Here is a 20,219-nt window from a genome sequence, read left to right on the forward strand (position 1 = left end):
GGATATACACAGCAACTAGGGGAGCTATGGGCTTAGGACCAGAGAACTGAGTCACATGAAGGAATCTTGGAATTTCAAACCTGGAAGAGATCTCCTTGAGCACACTGACTAAACTCTTCATGTGATATATACAATGTGCAATGTAAACTTGGCAGGGGCCATAACCGCCTCTGGGCATGTATCTACAATCAGGCCACCTCACTTTCAGTCTGACATGTGCTTCAATATGAGAAAAGAGCACATTCTTCCCAAACACGACTGGACAGAACAAGAGCTTTCTCCTTCTACTATCAATTGTCCTGATCTGTTAACAGTACTGAAATGGACGTTTTCAAGAGAAGATCTGAATAATCTACGTAAGTCTAAATATATTATGTAGAATGGGCTCTGGAGACTATAGTTCTAGTTAAGTTCCCATCCCTGCCAGTTATTTAACTAGTTAGATCATCTCTTTAAGCCACCATTTCCCCAATCATAAAAAGAGAGAGAGTTTGCATTGTCAAGAGTTTCTTCAAGACTAGGTAATTAACAAATCAGCTTATTAACAAAGTACCTACTACCTAGAAAGTCCTTGTTACACGTTAGGCATTGTAATTTTAGCATTAGAATAAAACATAAGAAAATAAATTCTCACATTTAACTTATTATTTACAATAATACTTACAGTAGCTGAATGTTATGGTTTTGTGTGAGGTCTCCCCTAAAAGCTCACCTATGAGACAATGCAAGAAGGTTTGGAGGAGATATTATTGGGTAAGCCCTAATCTAATCAGTGAATTGATCCCTGATGGGATTAAATGGGTGGGTGGGTGTGGCTGGAGAAGGTGGGAATTAGAGGCACGACTTAGGGGTATATATTTGTATCTGGCAAGTAGAGACCCTCCCCCCTCTCTCTCTGCTTTCTAATCATCATGTGAGCTGTTTTCCTCCACCATACTCTCCCGCCATAATGTTCTGCCTCACCTCAAGCTCTGAGGAATACAGCTGGCCTTCTGTGGACTAAGACCTCTGAAACTGAGCCTTCAAATAAACCTTTCCTCCTTTACAATTGTTCTGATGGGTCCTTTAGTCACAGCAGCGAAAAAGCTGACTAAAACACTACAGTAATTTATTCAACATTTATTATATGCCAGGTTCTATGCCAAATGTCATTTAGTGTTCTTACTAACTCTATGAGTTAGATACAGTAAGCATTCTTGGCCTTCCATATTCATGGGTTCCATGACTATGCAATCTGTATCACAAATTCAACCAACCAAAGACCAAAAATGTAAGGCAATGGGTCTGTCCATGCTGAACGTAAAATTTTTTTAACTATATTAACCCCCAAAGCAGTACAGCATAACAAGTATTTACATAGCATTTACATAATATTAAGTATTATAAATAATTAGAGATAATTAAAGTATACAAAAGAATTGTGAGCATTATATGTACATACTATGTCAGTTTATACAAGAGACTGTAGCATATTTGGATATCTGCAGAGGATGTTGCAACCAATCCCTCAGTGGATACTAAAAGATAATTGTACCTCCATTTGACAGATGTTATATGTTCCTGATGTAAGTGAAATAATCCTCCCAAGGCCATATCATCATAAGTCATGGAGCTAGAATTTGAACCAGGTCACCTGAGGTTTAAAACCCATGCTCTTAGACCACTCTGTTCTATTGCCTCATCCATCTTTACCTCAATAAAGCAGCATCATAATGCAAAAATCAATTATCCTATAATTTGAAGCCAGAGGCTTAAGTTCAATTCTTACCTCAACTGTTTTTTAGTTATGACCTTAGGCATATTCCTTAACTTCTCTGTTTCTCTTTGAGTTCGTTTGTAAATGGGTATGACGGCAGTACTCCCCTTGAAGATTTTTTTAATTTTAGAAGTAAATGAGCTAATATATATAAAATGCTTAGAGGGCTGTGGCTGTGGCTCAGCAGTAACGCACTTGCCTAGCATGTGTGAAGCACTGGGTTCGATTCTCTGCACCACATATAAATAAATAAAATAAAGGTCTATCAACGACTAAAAAAAAATTTTTTTAAATGCTTAGAAAAGTACTTGCACATGGTAAGCACTCAGCAAATGTATATTGTTATTATATTAGTGTGTTTTATATATGTTATTATCTGTATTTCCCTACAAAACTCAATAAATAATTATCTGTGCTACAAGGATGATGACTAATACATGGTGTATAACTTAAATAAACTCAGTCTAGAAGAGTAACAGACATATAAACAGATAATTCCAGCAGGCTAAATAGCACACATTATGTTCCCTTTAATCAGCCACTTACGTTTGGTTTCTGCCGCCACTGGATTCCAAGATTTCCAGTTACCATCACTTCATAGGAGAGAACATTTCCATTGTCATTTGAATGAAGCCAATTCATTTCATTTTCTGATGAAATTAATAACATAGAAGTCTCAAATATTTCAGCCCCATAATGTTTTGTCAAAGTTTCCAAGGTAGCCAGGTATTTCACCTTCAGGTCATGAGGGGACACACTGCTGTCACAAATGGTCTTGTTATTAAATTCCTTTAGGAAATCCTTGAAAACATTATTTATCCGCATCCTGGTGAGAAGGTTCCTCTGTCTGATGGATTTATTCAATGTTTCTGGAATATATCGCTTGTAGCTAAAAGAAAGTATGAAAATTGAACTCTTTTTCATATTTAGATTAGCAGAAAATAGAAACAAACCTAAGTCTATGAATCTTCCTTGCATGTGTTACCATAGGAAAAAGGAAGATCTACTCCCAGAAGCCCTTAGATGGATGATAATCCTAAGAAGATGGAGCTGAATAAAGACTGAGAGAGAACAGAAAGGTACATGTTCCAAAAACTTTACAAAAATGGGAATCCTTACAGGTATTATCAAATTTTCTGGATCACAAACACAGGTAGCAAAATTGACATATCTATATTTTTGTTTCACTGCTCTTGTGTACATTAGTACTCACATATAGTGTATACTGTTAAGACTGAGCATCAGTTAGAAAACAGTCTGAAAGGCATCAAGAGGGAGTAACTCCAGGTGATATTATAGATGCTTTGGTATGTGCTATTTGCTTGTGTGTTTGATAATTTTTCTATAAAGAGCACAGAAAAAAATTTTTTAAAACATACACAAAGCCTAATTAAATACAAAGATTTAAAGTGTCTGCCATGTGAATAAGTCCACAATATATTATTAAATAGATCAATTAGTAAGCTGAAATGTTAATTTCTTCCATCCAGGTACTGATGGAAAAGGATCTATGATATCAGGGTCTTGGCAAACCAATATACTGCAATAACAGGAGTCAGTTTTAAGAAAAGCATGAATGCCCTGAAAGTCCACTGGGGGACAAACAAATGGGGAGATGATCCATTTGTTTTCCCCAAGTCTGAGACAGTACCAGACCCAGAGTAATCCCTGCAGCTCAAATGATTTCACAACAAAGAATCTTATTAAGTGGGGGGGGGGGGGTTTTATATTCAACAAATAGGGTTAATTTTTCTTTTAAATTAATAAAATAGAATAGAATTAAAGAAAAACTATCATTTTTCACTTCAGACTTGTAAAAAAATAAAGAGAAAGCACAAAGAGTGAAAGTCACATAAAAAAGTAAACACAATTCAGCATGTGTCTCATTAGTTCCTGCACTGAGGAGCGACTAGGACTCTGGTCAAGGGCAATGAGAACCAAGAAGTAACCTTATGACAAGATGTATGCTTATGACCCATCACAATAATGCAGCTAATTCTCCTCTAAAAATGAGACTGTCTTCATTTGTGATAATCATAATAGCCCAAGATGTGTGCTTATAACCCATAACAATAATGCAGCCACCTCTCCTCTAAAAACGAGATTGTCTTCATTTGTGACAATCATAATAGCCCAGGTGAAAAAAAGAAACAGATTTCACAGATGGGTGAAAATTATACAGATTGAGTACTGATCTCAAATGTTACTTTAGGTAAGTATAATTTTCTTAAGATACTGCTTGGCTGTCCCTCACATAAGAATTAACAGCTTCCTAGTGAATTACTAGAACTCCTTGGGAGCTCAGACAGGGGTAGTAGTAGCAGCTGCTTGTAGAGCCATACTGAGATGTATTTAAAATGGGTTCAGCACCAAAGGAAAAACTACAGTGACAGATGGCAATGTCTGAGGGTAAGGAGGGAAGGTAGGTCACTAATGTGATTGGTATTACAGCCCAGAAATTTCACCCTAGAACAAATTTCTGAGATTATCAGTCATCATTCAAAATCAAGACACAATTATAAGTGTGTTACCTTTTACAAGTATTCTAGGTAAAATCTGCAGAGAGCAGGAGTCAGGCAAACACGGGTAGCAGTTAAACAATATGTGTGAGAGCATGTATAATTAACACCAGCCCCACAGTCCACTATTTAGCCAGCAGAAAGTTTACCTGATGTCCTTGGGAAGTTCTGGCAATTGCACCTTCTTCATCATGGCATAGTGCGAAATGGCCAGGACAGCCATCCCCAGGCACTCATTCTCAATATCATGCCCATCCTGCTCAGTCTTGGGGTCCCGAATGGGAGCCAGGCATTTGACCAAATCATACTGACCCTTTGGGGGCAGAAATGAGAAAAGAAAATGAGCCCCCACTTAAATTTCAACAGCCCACTCCTGTATTTGATTTTGAAAGGAAGGACTCCATATGAGAAGGTGCTACCCAGAAAAGCAGTTCAGTAATGAGATCAATCACATTTATAGCTTCTGCAGCATCGAACTTCTTTTTCAACAAAACTAGGCATGAAAAGGCTCAGGAGATGTTCTCCCTAGGTAAATTCAACAAGTAGTTATTGAGTGCTATGTTAGGTACTGGTGAAGAGTAAAAACAAATTCAACAAGTAGTTATTGAGCGCTATGTTAGGTACTGGTGAAGAGTACAAACACAAAGCTCCTTCATGAGGCTTATATAAACAATGCAGACAAGCAATGTGTGCTAGGTATGAACTGTGCCAGAACAAGGCAAGTGACACTGGGCTGAGGTTTGATCATTCATTAATTCCACAAACATGCAAGTCTAGGAACTGTGTGTATAAAGTCAGCAAGGGTAGCACCTCCCAGTCTGATGCAGGTTTACGAAAGAAGAAGGAATTCACATTCAACTTTTTCTAAGTGTGTTCCACATCTGCTGTTCATGTATGCAGTAGTGAACTGTATCATCAGAGTAACTCCCTCACTGATGGGGGTGCATTCCACTCCAAGAACCAATGGGAGCTTTAAAAACAAAAACTAAACCAAGACTAAAAAGAAGGGCCCGCCATCTGCCTTTCACAGAAATGATGACAATGCTAATACCAGCTCGTATTTATTAACCCCTAACCTCATTGCTAGATCCTGTGCTTAGCTCCTTTCACCTATTATTTCATTTGATCCTCACAACAGCCCTCTGAGATGGCATTAACATCATTACCCACACTTATCATTCAGTTTGATAATTCCTGAAACCAATTATAGGCCAGATGTTATTCTAGGCATAAGGGATGTAGAAATAAACTAAACCATGTTTCTGACCTCATGGAGATTACATTAGAGAAAGGGAAAAAAAAACTGGAATATCTGACATCAGACAGTTACAAAAAGCAAAGCCAAGTGGAAGTGCCAAGCATCATAGGGGATGGGGTGAGGAAGGGTCACTGACCTGTTCTACACACTTTTAAGAACCAATAACAATAATCTATGCCAACAATGTGAGAAGAACAGAACAAAATCTGAAACTGGTTTTTGGCTACAATTTTCTTTGAATATTTGTTATACAGCAGCTACCTCAAGTAACTTGTGTCTAAAAGCCTCCCAAAGGTCAAATTCTAATGCAATATTTCATCCTTCAAATACAATACAATGCTCTTTTATATGTCTGCTCTAAAGAAAGATAAGTAAATCTCAGATATGCGTTCATAAAACTGAGAAACTGAATCCAAAAAGACTGATCTGATTTTTTTCCCAAATACTATTTCCTGAGGGTTGTGCATTTTCTCATTTTTCTGGTGTCTCTGAAGTCAATTTTAAGGTATACATGGAATAAAGTACTATTAGTAACCAAGGCTACAATGGGATATAACTTTTGATATAAAATGGAATATAACTCTTGACGTAAAAGTATATCCTAAGAAAATAATAGGCATGTACAGAAACTCATATAAGGCTCATATAAACTCATATATGACAACTCATATAAACTCATATATGACAACCTATCATAATGATAGCATCATTAAAAAACTTGAGGAAAAACTCAAAATGTCAGGTGGGGTTGTGGCTCTGTGGTAGAGCACTTGCCTAGCATGCATAAGGCACTGGGATGGATCCCCAACACCACATAAAAATAACAACAAATAAAATAAAGTTAAAAAAAACTAAATAAACAAATAAAGGTATTGTGTCCATCTACAACTAAAAAATATTTTTAAAAAAATGTCCAGAAACAGACAATTAATTACTTAAATAAATGATGGCTTTTCCTCATTATTCAATTTTCTACCTAAAATCTCCACTTGAGTTTTCATCAGCCTCTCCAAAAGAGAATCCCTCATTTCCACCACTTCCCCAGGCTCTTCCTCCCAGTCTTCCATATGTAGGGAATGACTCCATCATCTATCCAACATTGCCCAAAACAACACCGAGAAATCATCTCCGAGTCCTCAGATTCTCTCATCTTCCAAACCTAATCCATCAGCAAATCAGCCTAATTCTACCTCCAAAATTAATGGCAGATCTATTCATTTTGCCCCAACCCCAATGCCATTACATTAAGCCAAACCAGCATTTTCTCTTGCTTAGACCACTATTACAGACTCTCAGCTACTATGTGAGAGATGCACCCTTGGGTCCAGCACATCCACTTTCCACATATAACAGAACCATCATTGACTTACAACATTAATAAGATCAAACCCTCCAACTGGCACCCAGAGTAAAAACATGACCCCTTACCAATTTGTGCAAGGCTCTGCAGGACCTGGCTGTTTGCCTCACCATCCCCTCTCCTAACACCCTGCTCATGTTCTCCCAAGTGACTCTCCTTTTAGCTCCCACCTGCCTCAGGACCTCCCCACATGAGCTCCTCTCCTCAGATGTTTTCAATCAGGGCGAAAGGAATAGTGGGTAATGTCTGAGGACATTTTGGGTTGTTACAACTGTGAGGAGGGTAAGGTGCTGGTAAATATTCTGCTGGCATCTAGTGGGTACAGGCCAGGGGTGCTGGTGAATACCCCACAATGCAGGGAAGTTCGTCACAACAAAGAATTACCTAGCTCAAAATGTCAGCAGTGAAACAACTGACTACTGACAGAAACTATTGAGAAACTCCACAGGAAAGAAATACTTCCTCTACTCCTCTCTCAGATTACAGCCTCTTTTATATTCTTCAAGATTCATTATAAATGTCATCTCCCTAAAGAGACCTTCTCTGTTCACACTATTTAAATTAGGTCTCCCCATTCAAATCTCACACCATGTCTCTATCACAAGAGCCTTTATGTCCCTTCATAGCATTTCCTACAATTTCTTACACATTATGTATCATTTTGTATGCTTGTTGTTTTCTATTATCTAACTTGGATAATAACTAATGCATGCAGAGATCATGTCTATTTCATTCACTTCAGTACCTCAACAAGTACAAGCACCTGAGGCAAACAGGACCCAGACACTCAGTAAATATCTGTTGAATAAATGAATTACTATGAAGTCATTAAAACAACAAAGATCAATATTTTAATGGACATTTGCAAGGCAAATGATAGGATGAATAAAGGGCCTATAGAGTGACACAAATAAAATATATTCAAAAACTACATAGTATATAATATAAATCTGCATGTTAAAATCAGCAAACATGTGATCCAAAATGCTAACAATCTCAGGGTAATGTAATTTCAGGTGATTCTAACTTCTCTTTGGCTTTTTCCTAGTATCAAATCTTCCCAGTCTCCTACCACTGTGACAAAGTGGCCATCTCCTTCCTCCCAGACATCTCCTTGCTGAAAAGTACCTTATTAGCTTGACTGAACTATACCTTCCCTCAATTATACCTCCCTGTGACTTTTGCATGTAAGATGCTACAGATGACAAGGAAAAAGAGAGGGAAGAAAAAGGGAATAGAGAAGTGAGGCCTGAAAACCCACAAGTAGGACAGCCTTCCCGTCTCACCTGGGGCAAGTCTAGGTGCAGCAGCACTTCTGCAGAACAGGCCATAAAGCATTCCAACACCACTAAGTTCAGCTGCACAGGGTATTTGTGCCCTATAACATCTCACCCTCCCTATAAACTCCTGGTTCCCTCAGGTCCAAACTTTTCACCTGAGCAAACAGGTACTCCAGCGAGCTGGCATCAAGGAGAGGGGTTGCATCTGGAACCTTTTTCTTCTCATAGCCATTTTTCTGCTTCTTTGGAGAATGTCGCCATACAGACTGCTCATTGTCATTGGTTCCATGCCAGTTTGTGAAGTAGAACCTGAAAGGTGGTAGAATGAATGTCAGTTGTGGCAAAGGGAATCCTGGAATGCTGGGAAAGGCATCCTGGTCCCACAAGAGTGGACAGCTCAGGAAGTGAACTGCCCTGAGAGGTGAGTAAAGAGGCCAGCCTCGCATCCTGCAGCACCCCTTCATCTGTTAGGCTAGTTTTATTCTTGCAGGTGCTCTGTGAAGACTGTCCTGTCAGCATCTCCTCAATGATGCAGAGGGGTAAAGTGACTTCCCAACGATCACAGAGATGGCTCCTCTGACAGCCACTGTGTCTTCCTAGACAGGAAAGAGTCCTTGCTGTCTAGAAACAGCTGCTGACCCAATAGCCCCTGTACCTTTGCATCAAGGTTGGGCCACCTGCCTTGGCCTCTCAGCATTTTCATTTACATCCTAATACTTCCGAAACTTAGTTTTACCATATGGTCAAGATGTGCGGTTAACACAGCAGTGTTTCCTAGTTCCCTGGCTTCCATTACTCAATTGATGGTGCATCTAATGATGAATGATTTCAAAAGAGAACTACATGAATACTAGTATAAGAATCAACTGTGGTGTCATGAGGAAATGTAACAGCACTTTATAGACAGTGTGCTGTGATCCTCACAGCAACTCCACAAAGTAGATTTGTTTCCACTTCAAAGATAAGGAAAACAGATTCCAAGAGGCTTGGTGACCTAAGACTAAAAGCCTATCTCTTAAGATAGCAGATTTTCTCTGCCATCTGTATAGGAAACACAGTGAGTTCCATAATGTGGGGTGGTAGCTAAGCCAAGTGGCCCAAGGTCTTCAGGCTGTAGACTCGGCTGCTGCCTGGGCCTCTCACCCCTCACATGCCCATGTGCTGAGAAAAACTACCATGTCACCAAAAAGAAATGAATAAAAGTCCGCTCTCCCACACACAAAATAAGACTGCTGTTAAACTTAGATACATGTCACTGAACTGTGTGTAGAACCTAGGACACACCAGGCCCAGGGATGCAGAGGGTTCTTAGGCACAGACCCTGCCCTCTGTGAGCTCAACAACCAACAAACAATATAATGCAACATATAATGGAGCACATGTCATAAGCAGGACTACACTGCAGTGTTCATGGACCCCATATACTTTCCCCTTCCTCCACTAAAGAAAAAATAAACAATAAAAAGTTATACCACTGTACTAGCATCAAGAAGAATATGATTCAACTTGGATTATATTCATTTTTTTCTGGTTTTAAATAAAATTAAAACATTTCATGGGCCTCTAATAATATTGTGGGTCCTTGGCACTATACTTAATGAATAACTTGTCCCTAGGACCAGAATAAATAAATGGCAGGGTATGGAACCCAGACCATATGCAAAAGACAGAAGGAGACAAGACCGCCAAACTGACATAAGGCAGGATACCTCTGGAAGGAAGCCCAGGAAGAAGAAGTGAGATGGAAGAGGCCAAGAGACAGCAGGACTCTGGCAACAGTCTGGGTGAGGCAGTGGGCTCTGAGGCAATAGAGGCTGCAGTTGTCTCACACACCACCAAATCCCCAGTGCCTGGCACCTAACACATGCTTAATACATGCTTGACAGACAAACAACAAATAAAGAACAAACTCAAGGAGTAGCAATCAACAATGAGAGAAAAGGATGAAGAAATTAAAGGTAAAAAAAAATCAATATTTTATAACTTTCTATGGTTCTATACAGCCCATCCTCCCTGTAACTTATGAAAGGGGTGATAAGTTTGTAGGCTTTGTTTCTCTTTCTCTCTCTCTCTCTCTCTCTCTCTCTCTCTCTCTCTCTCTCTCTCTCTCCCCTCTCTCCTCTCTCTCTCTCTCTCTCTCCCCCCTCTCTCAGCTTTCTCTCTCTGTCTCTGTACTTCTCCCCTCAAGGTAAGTACAGAAGAGGAGGAAGAGAGAAAAAGTCAGGCCAAGAATGATTATGAAAGTTAGATCTGCTTCAGCTTCCAGAAAAATGCCCCTGTCTTTCTGGAATAGTGCCAACTCTACCGAGTTTCTGAAAAAAACTAACAGCTAAGATACTGAGGAAAGGCTCTGAGGATCTAGACAGTTTTTCTAACAAGTTCCTGAATCCCAGTAGCTTCTATGCTAGTCTACTGATTTAACCATAACTAAATAAATTAAGATCCTTTTCACAAAGGATTCAGTGCTAAACACACATTAATTTGTGTTTAACTAGTATCCAACTAAGATACTTTCAATTCTCATTGCTGAAAAAAAAAAAAATATGCTTACAAAGTCAAGAGACTGAAGCCCTAGAAATACCAACTGTGTATGTGACTGAGAAAAAGAGAAATATAACTGAAGAGCCCACATGCTGCATAAACCACACCAGGTCTCTGAAGCAGGTGTACTGTCCTCTTAAAGGGGATCAGACTCTGGTAACAACAGGAGCCCGAGGTGATGCAGAGGCTGACATTCATGTTGTCCCCAGGTCTTTTACTGATCATCAAGGGTTGAAAAGAGCATGGATGGAGTACTCAGCTGGCTCCTCTCCCCCAAGTAGAAAATAAGGAGAGAATGACCTGTGCCAGCTACAAAGTTCAAAGCAGGGCTCTAAGAGAATAGCATTAGACCAGGTAAATTCTGTTCATGGATAAGGGAAGCAGTGATCAGAGCATGAGGATATGTACAACACAAAGGTTTCCTGCAGTAGGGAAAGAAAAGGCCCTCAGAGGTGGAACACATTGTTACAGAAGCACTGAAGGCAGGTGCTCCCTGAACCAATCTAATGCATGGATCTCATCTTCTACATCCTGTCTGTCTCCATAAGACAGCATCTTCAGATGTGGTAGAGCCCAGGACCCAACATGCTCCCTCTGCACTAAACACAATCCTCAACAGGGTCACTGAAGATTGACAAAGACATCACAAGCACATTCTACTAGGCTTCTGAGAGGCCTGTGGGACTGTGGAACCATGTCTGGCTTGGTAGCCTTTTGGTCAGATATTCAGATGAGATAAGGCTGGAGAGATCAAACAATGTGCAGCTTCTCCACAACAGTAAAGACTAACGGTAAACACCAAGCCCAGGAAGTCTAAAACAAGCTGAGTCTCTATGAACTGCCTACACTCAAAAGTTGACAAAATTCTATTTCATAAGATGTCAAACAACATAATAACAACTTTAAATTGGTGGCCACAAATATCAACACCTTCCTAATTGCTAGAAAATTCAATTTCATTCCTTTTTAAAATTCTACATTCCTTTTTAAAATTAATAATTGATATGACCAAGAGTTCAAAGCACCAGTTAGGTGGAATAAGAGTGTTTTTCTTAAAAGATCTACTGCACAATGTGGTAACTATAGTTAATTGCATATCTCAAAATTGCTAACATTAAATTTTAAATGTTCCCACCACAAAAATAATTACCTGAGGTGATTAATATGTTAATTAGTTTGGTTTAATTACTTTACATTATATTCATAAGTTATAATATTGTTTTGTACCCCAATATACATAATTATAAACTGTCAATTTACAATGACATAAAAAATAAATTACCAAGGTGTTCATCAAACTTGGTACAAATTCCTGATATTATGAATGCCAATGTAAAAAATTGAGTAACAAGTAAATATAGTGTGACCCCTACCCACCCACATTCCTTTTCAAAAGAACATGGAAGGGTAAGTCCGGAGAAAAAAATAGATCTGTCAGTCACAGATACACCCTGCAAGTTTTTGAGAAATTATATTACAGATGACTGCAGATTCTAAATTTACATATAGACATAGTACACAATAAATTCTCTTTAAGTTTCTATAGAATTTTATTAACAGTGAAATTCACTTGGATGAAAAAGCAAGAATTTTTTTCTTAAAAAGGAATAAAAATGATTACCTTGAATTAACATATATTATAAAACAGTAACTATCAACATCATTACCTAAAAACAGAAAACCACAGTTAAAGTATAAGACTATTTCCCAAAATAGAGCTGGGATTCCACTGAAATAATCATCAACATTTATTTTCATATTGCACCTTCTTTAGTGGTGAGATTATGAGGTTTCAAAATTTTTGTAGTTTGTTGCAATGCAAATGTTTTAGCTTAGGGTGGTATCTTTTTTCCCCAAGTTCAAAGAGTCTGTGGTAACAAAGCAATATCCTGTTGAAGCACAATGTCAGGTACAAAGTCAAGGTGACAAAAATGAAGCATCCGTGCACTTCCTGGCAGCAAAAAGAAATGGGGAATGGGCAAAGACAAGTTTTAATAGCGAGACACCCGTATGAACAACAAAGACTAATGCCTCAAAGTGAAATGTACTTATAATATAAGACAATTCACTACATGTATATCTCTGAATAACTCCCTTTTCTTTTCTGACATCAGAAAAAAGTAGAAGGGGTGAATTAAGTAACTCTCATTCCATCCAAGTCGCAAATGCTGCCATGCTAGATTGTAAGCTCAATTTAGAAACCTACAGGGAAAGGAGTAGAACTTCTGAGATTTCCAGCTGTAAGTACCCATATCAACATTGGTCACACAGCCAATCCCAGGCCATGAAAAGAAAGACTACATTTTGCCAAACAAATCCAAATATAAGTCAGAAAGTTCAGCTGGAAGCAGTAAACATTTCCCTAAATCTGGGACAAGTCTCACACGGCACACACCTCTCCTCTCAAGGTAAGGCTTTAGGGAAGTACAGGGAGAGGAGAAAGAGGAGAAAAAGTCAGGCCAAGAATGATTATGAAAGTTAGATCTGCTTCAGCTTCCAGAAAAATGCCCCTGTCTTTCTGGAACAGTGCCAACTCTACCGAGTTTCTGAAAAAACTAACAGCTAAGATACTGTGGAGAGGCTCTGAGGATCTGGATGGTTTTTCTAACATGTTCCTGAATCCCAGTAGCTTCTATGCTAGTCTACTGATTTAACCATAACTAAATAAATTAAGATCCTTTTCAAAAAGGATTCACTGCTAAACACACATTAATTTGTGCTTAACTAGTATCCAACTAAGATACTTTTAATTCTCATTGCTGAAAAAATATGCTTACAAAGTCAAGAGACTGCAGCCCTGGAACTACCAACTGTGTACGTGACCCTGGGAGACACTATAGAGTCTACCACAAAGTTTATGGTAAGGGAGAAAAAGCAAGTACTCATCAGAAGAGAACAACAGTCAAACATCTGCTTCCTGATCAAAACATCTATTACCTGAAAGAAAGATCAGCCCAGAGTTTCTAGGTTCCCATTCCAGGCAATATATCTCGTGCTTCATAGATGTAACTTTTAGTAAGAAATATATTTTATATAATGACCTAGTATATACCTCAGATTTTTTTTAAATGTTCTTAGGATATGTATATATATGGATATTATCTATTCTCTCCTGTTTCTTTCTTTTTTTAAGTTCTGATCACAGCCCTCTGCATTAAAAACATAATCAAGATTCACTACCTGAAAAAAAACTGCTAAGGACACAGATGCTAGTTAACATTTCATAAACATTTCTTTTCTAAAATGTGGCAAAGGAAAAGTGATCAAATTCATCTCGAATAGTATTCCAAATATTGATGAAGTCCTTTCTCATATCAAGCAAACACCAAAGTTACAAACTACAAAAATGACTATGTTACTTCTTGGTAAATGACTCAGGGCCCAAGTTAACCGTCATCTCTGGATGCAGGAGGAGACCAGGCAGGCATCAGCTCAGTTCTCACATACCTCATGCGGTAGTGCAGTCGGAGTGATATCTTGTCATCAATGGTGATGGTGCGGTTCGGAGCATACCAGAGCTTGGTGTTCTCATCATACAAGGCAAAGAGGTTGTGGCATAGAGGAGATATACCTGGGGAAAGAACACATCAGAAGATTACAGGGAGATGCACTTGGCCACCTGTTTCTCAAGCATGACACACATAATGATAAGTGAGTCTCTCATCACAAAGAATCTGGGTCACTTATATCCTCTTAGGGCAAAAACAATTTTCAACCATGTTCAGTTAGGCAGTTTGAATTATGATAATCAAGAACCATGACTCCCCAGGAACAGGCATGTAGCTCCTGGTAAGCCAAATTAAAGTCATTTAAAAATAAAAATTGATGATGTTTCTCAATACAGGTAGTTTATGACAGAGACTTACCAAATCCTGCTTAAAAGATAAAAAGGCCATCTAAGAGGCTCACAGATCCCACCCAATGTGCACCTTGCTAATCAGACAGAAACACTCTTGGAGTTTGGGAAATCCTCAATCTGTTTCCTCCAAAACACGTTTGAACAATTCTAACACACTGTGGTTATACATTAAACATGCAAAGTTGTTCCTGGCAGTAGTGCACAAAATGCATATTAGAATAAATAATAACCAAAATGGTTTTCATCAGTGATTAAAATTTATTACCATTAATAATAAATATAATTATTAAGTACTCTGTACAGTTACCATAAATATTTTTAGTAGTATCCAAGTAAGATGAAGATATATGCTTAACAAAGTTGGCCCAGTAATGCTTTGCCTTCCTACCTCACCAACTGCTTCCTTAATAACAAGCATGATTTTAAAAAGGTAAGGGAGATTATAAAGTCACTCACTTCTTAGCCCATGATTTAAATTACAGACCAGTAATCTACACAGATGTTGGGGTGGTGGGAGGTGAGTGCCAATAAACAATTATTACTGATATTTTCAGGTCCAACCAAGCCTCAAACTAAGATATAGTGAACTTAAATGATCAAAAAATGTGGGGAAAAAAATTAGGTAATTGGCACTTGTTTTCTAAATCAGAAACCTGAAGTGAAAATGACCTTGACAGGGCCCCTCTCTGGCCCTGCCCAGCCTGGTAGGGACACTCCAATGCAGAAACTGGCTTAAGAAGTCACAGGTGACTTGGCATCTCAAAGCTTTCTCCTGACACCTCAACTCGGGTCTCAAGAAAGGTGAAAGTTATTCCTGCCCAAGCTACAATTCTACTAACAAAGGGAAAAGATGGAGCTAAACTTTAAAGAGCATTTCCCCTAGGGAACAAAGGCCAATGGCTTTTGGATCCAGTATTAATAGGACTATGTTTCAGGTATGCTATAGGTTTTCATACATAAATTGGTTCTTACAGGCTGGCCTGAAAAATTAGCCTTTCTTTATACATATGTTTATTTGAATGCACACTTGAAGCATGATTTATATGTAATCATGGAAATGTCTATTTTCCTACCACAGGTCTGATTCTAAAAACCTTACCTATCCATAACTATTTATAAACAGGAAGATCAGAGATAACATGTTATATAAAAGTACTAAACAATAATACTAACATTTACTTGGGGCTACATGTTAGGCATAGAGTTAACACTACTTTTATTATCTTTTGCTCCTCCTGATACTTAATGAGGTTAATCATCTTTTCTTTTTGCCATTTTACAGTTGAAGAAACTGTGGTCTCCCAAGGTTTAATGTAATTCAAGGTTACTCAGTACCATGCAGAGTTGAGATTAAAACCAAGACAGAAACCACCGAGGAGATAAGCAATAAAAGCTCAAAGAACCAAACTTTACCATTGGTGAGTAGAAAACAGTATAGCTCCCAAACATGACTTCTGTAATAACAATGAGAGCTACAAAAATCTGTAAAATTCAGTATTTACATACTTTTAAAATTAATGTACTGTGGCAAAATTCCTTTGAGCCAGTTACAGAAAAGACACCACTCATTCTCTACAGACAAGACTTAGGAACTGATAGATTAACTACAATCCAATAATTCTGCAAAAGTGATCGCTGCTTTAAAAAAAAAAAAAAACTGAGTGAGGTTAATACTGAATGATTATTATAAAGCGCTTGGTTAAAGAATCGGCACTATAAGCAAACCTCTAGGGAAAGGAAGAGAAACAGACAAAAGCCTTTAGAAATGCTCTAGAAGCACTGACACACATCTAATAGTTCTGCTAACTACAAATACACTTAGAGCTGCTGTTCAAAGCTATTTACTTGTATACATTGCTGCTCAATCAAAATAACTTAAACATCCCACATCCTGTTTAGTTAGTGAGAGTCTACCACATTCATTCCTATAACAGAAACCTCTTCCATTCTACTGGCACTCTGATATATAAAGCCCTTTAGGCACAAAGGCATGTAACAGGAAGAAAATGGGGTTTCTCAACAAGCTATATGACTAACATGGTAAGCAATTCTTAAATAACTACACTATCCTCACAAAGTTGCTCTGAGTACTAAAGATGGTATAAGTAAAACATGGATCAGACTGTCTGGGATCATAAAGTTACTTCATCATTATAATATAAGTCAATTAGATCGTCTATAAACAGCTTTATTGATATACAATTTACATACTATAAAGTATACCTGTTTTAGGTATATAACTCAATGAACTTTAGTGTGTTTACTAAGTTGTACAACCATTGCTATAATCTATGTGGATTATATCTCTAAGTTTCTGATTTCGTTTTGCTTTTCATTTAAAATTGGGAAGATAAAAATCTGCCAATGTCCCCACCTAAACTGGAAGGGTAATGAAAGTTTTGTCAGTCACTTTGGCTTCCCACCTTCAAAGGGTGATAGGTTAAGTAAGACAAGCCTCACTTTAAACACACACACCAAAAAAATAAAAATAAAATAAAACAGACTGTGCTGTTAACTGCCTCACTGTCCTTTTCACAGCTTGGCAACGTGACCAAGTCACAAAGCAACACTCAGCTTCTCACCTCATATACACAACACACAGGGGAGGGCAGGTCATGGTGCCAATCTCTGAAGGAAGAGTTTCCAAAAAATCTCTAACATATTGAGAGATGCTTCCAAAAAATCTCTAACATATTGAGAGATGCTACTTTTGAGATTGTACTTGAGGCTATGTGCTTTACATACCACCTTACCTGGTGCTGATGCTATTTTGATCAGTGATGTGGGGGCAATGAGAACTGAGTTAAGCACCATTCCTTGGTATTCTACAGCTCATCAGATATAGAAGAGGAATGAGCCATCTTGCAGTAAAAAGTAAAACTCCCTAGATTAAAATCACTGGCCAAAGATCACATGTAAGTAAGTGGCAGAAGCAGAGGCAAGGCAGACCCCTGACTACCAGAGACCACATCTTCTGCTCAGCAAAGCTATAAAGGGCAGAGACCCTAGATCTGCTTCTGGGAGAGTGTGCTATTGTGACTCCAGAGCCCCAGGCAACTGCCAGTACTCACTGCATTCTTGCGCTGCCCTGATGCACAGCTCTTCTGCTGTGTACTCTCCACTGCCCAGCCGGAGGGGCTCCCTGTCTGGCAGATAGAAGGTCACTTCCACCCCTGGCTCAGGGGCCACCTGATTCACCTCCGCCTTCTTGGAGCTCCTCATTTTAGCACAGAAAGCCATGGCATTGCAGTCTTCTTTTATATTTAGATACTGTAGAAGGAGGAGAACAAGGTGATGTGGTCATTCTATGTTTTACAAGTCCCTAAGGCAAAAGAGAGTGTTGTAAAGGTATGCAAGCAGTAATATTTAGTACTGTATAAGAACCTCTTCCTCCTTCCCTTCCTAAAAATCAGGCAGGTCAGAGCTTACAAGAGATGAAACCATGGAAATAATTATGCGTAGTAATAAACTACAGTCAGGCCATATTGTCAAAAATCAGAATAATATTGACTTTAATTTACTTTGTCTATTCGCACATAAGTCATAGTTGAAAATTTTAGGCCTATTCTGGAACCAACAATGTTAAAAGAATGATGAGTAACTGTTAATATTGCTACTTTTAGAATCACAACTTTTGATTAGACCTATGGCAAGAATCATACTCTTAATTTTATGTCTATCTCTTACTAATCAGCAAGTTTGGTGAGGGCATATCACATGCCCCTTTGTGATAGTACACACAAAATGACCGCCACTGCATATTCATAAGTCACATGAAAAGAGATGAAAGTTAATGAATGGAGCCAGGTCCACAGTTTACCCATGGGCAGGCAAGCAGAATAGGAAGAAGGTCAAGCAGCACTTCATGGAAATGGGACAAGAACAGGAAGCTTTATTGTGGAAAAACTAGAACCTACTGGTGATAAGCTTGCATGTCAGCGGCTCCTATGAGCCCCCTCAAAAGGGAAGGCAACTAGGACCAAAGAACCAGCCTCAGCTACTCTGCTTGGAGTGAGGCCAAAGGAGTGGAAGAGCAAGGGAAAGGCCTACACATTTTCTTCTCCTTGCCCCATCATCATTGCCTAAAAACTAATTTCCTTGTCCCTAGACTAATGCTTTCTTTCTTCTTGCCAAGCCAGCCTCACTAAACCCCCAAAGAAATGTCTTTAACACTTATCAGACTCCCTCATTTTCTCCCCATTAATCTACAGACCAGTTCCAAACTCTGAAACTGAGGGGTTCCATCTCCTCATTGGCCTCATCTCTTGTCACTCCGAGCTTCTTACTTCATGCTTAAAACCCACAAGGCTGCCAGCATTCTTGTGCCTCCCTCACCAGTGCTGCTTCTCACCCTCCTGCCTTACTCATGCTGATTCCTGTACAGATATACCTTCCCACCTACATCTTTCATGGCAGACATCAACCTTCTGTAGGACTTAGCCCAGATACCATATCCTTCAGGAAGCCTTCACTGAACTACAGTCCTATATTTAAGGTATATACCCTCTGTCATGAGCTCCCAAACTCATCACATTTCTCTAACCACAATGAAATAGAACCATCTTATTCATGCATCTGTACCTTACTTACACATGCTGTAAGTTACCTGCCATTTATCTTTGTATCCCTTCTATGAAGCATAAATGCTTACATGTAATTGGTGCTTTTGGACTGACCTAAGGAAAAGGAAGCTCCCCAAACAGGAAAAGTCACATGGGGAAGACAACAGTCACAATCCTCTTTAACAAATTAATTTGCTTGATCTATTAGCTGCCCTAATAAATCAAGATGAGAGGTGAGATGCTTACAGGAGGACAGGAACTAGGTAGGCCTTGATGCTATAAAATAAGAGGCTTTCCATTTTAATTGCTTAATGTCCAAAATAAAGCTGAAAACCAGAAGCTTCCGGAAATCAAGTTTACCTCAAAGTTCAGATCAACAAGTATAACCAGCAGTTAAGCCCTAACTCTAACCCACATTGAAAAATTGACATGGAAAGCATAATAGTTAAAAACCTGCTTCATAATGTAAGGCAAACCTTTGTCCTGGAGATTCTTTGTAGACGTGACAGAGACAGAATTCAAAGAGAACACTGTACCCCTAACTCTAAGGAGATAAATAATCAGACAAGTATATATAATTACAGGTGCACAAGATATAGCACTGCTAGAAACATAAAAAATATATATATAGCAGACAATGTTCATTAGAAGAAGAGGTCTATCAAGAGCTGTTTAGGGCTGGGGATGTGGCTCAAGCGGTAGCGCGCTCGCCTGGCATGCGTGCGGCCCGGGTTCGATCCTCAGCACCACATACCAACAAAGATGTTGTGTCCACCAAAAACTGAAAAATAAATATTGAAATTCTCTCTCTCTCTTTAAAAAAAAAAAAAAAAAGAATGCTTTAAAAAAAAAAAAAAAGAGCTGTTTAAAAGGATGACATACCAAGTGCGGTAGCACACCCTGTAATCCCAGAGACTTGGGAGGCTAAGGTAGGAGGATCATAAGTTCAAAGCAAGCATCAGGACCTTAGCAAGGTCCTAAGCAATTTGCTGAGACCTTGTTCTAAGTAAAGGCTGGGGATGTGGCTCAGTGGTTAAGTACCCCTGGACTGAATCTCCAGTACAAAATAAAATAAAATAATGAT

At 38.7% G+C, this 20,219-nt stretch overlaps 1 protein-coding gene across 3 annotated transcripts in view; it reads right to left on the reverse strand.

Annotated features, from left to right (window-relative positions):
- The window catches only part of Jak1 (Janus kinase 1), a 129,580-nt gene that overhangs the window by 33,706 nt on the left and 75,655 nt on the right, over window positions 1–20,219 (reverse strand). For all 3 annotated transcript variants that reach the window (XM_071617917.1, XM_027949540.2, XM_027949539.2), the window contains 5 exons: window positions 17,645–17,843; window positions 14,162–14,285; window positions 8,329–8,482; window positions 4,425–4,588; window positions 2,303–2,645 (listed from right to left, as the gene is read on the reverse strand). In XM_071617917.1, the coding sequence (XP_071474018.1) occupies window positions 2,303–2,645; window positions 4,425–4,588; window positions 8,329–8,482; window positions 14,162–14,285; window positions 17,645–17,813 (954 nt within the window). In that variant the 5' untranslated portion in view covers window positions 17,814–17,843. The remainder of the gene's footprint in view (window positions 1–2,302; window positions 2,646–4,424; window positions 4,589–8,328; window positions 8,483–14,161; window positions 14,286–17,644; window positions 17,844–20,219) is intronic.

Source organism: Marmota flaviventris, chromosome 10 (assembly GCF_047511675.1).
Source record: "Marmota flaviventris isolate mMarFla1 chromosome 10, mMarFla1.hap1, whole genome shotgun sequence".
NCBI classification, from domain to species: domain Eukaryota; kingdom Metazoa; phylum Chordata; class Mammalia; order Rodentia; family Sciuridae; genus Marmota; species Marmota flaviventris.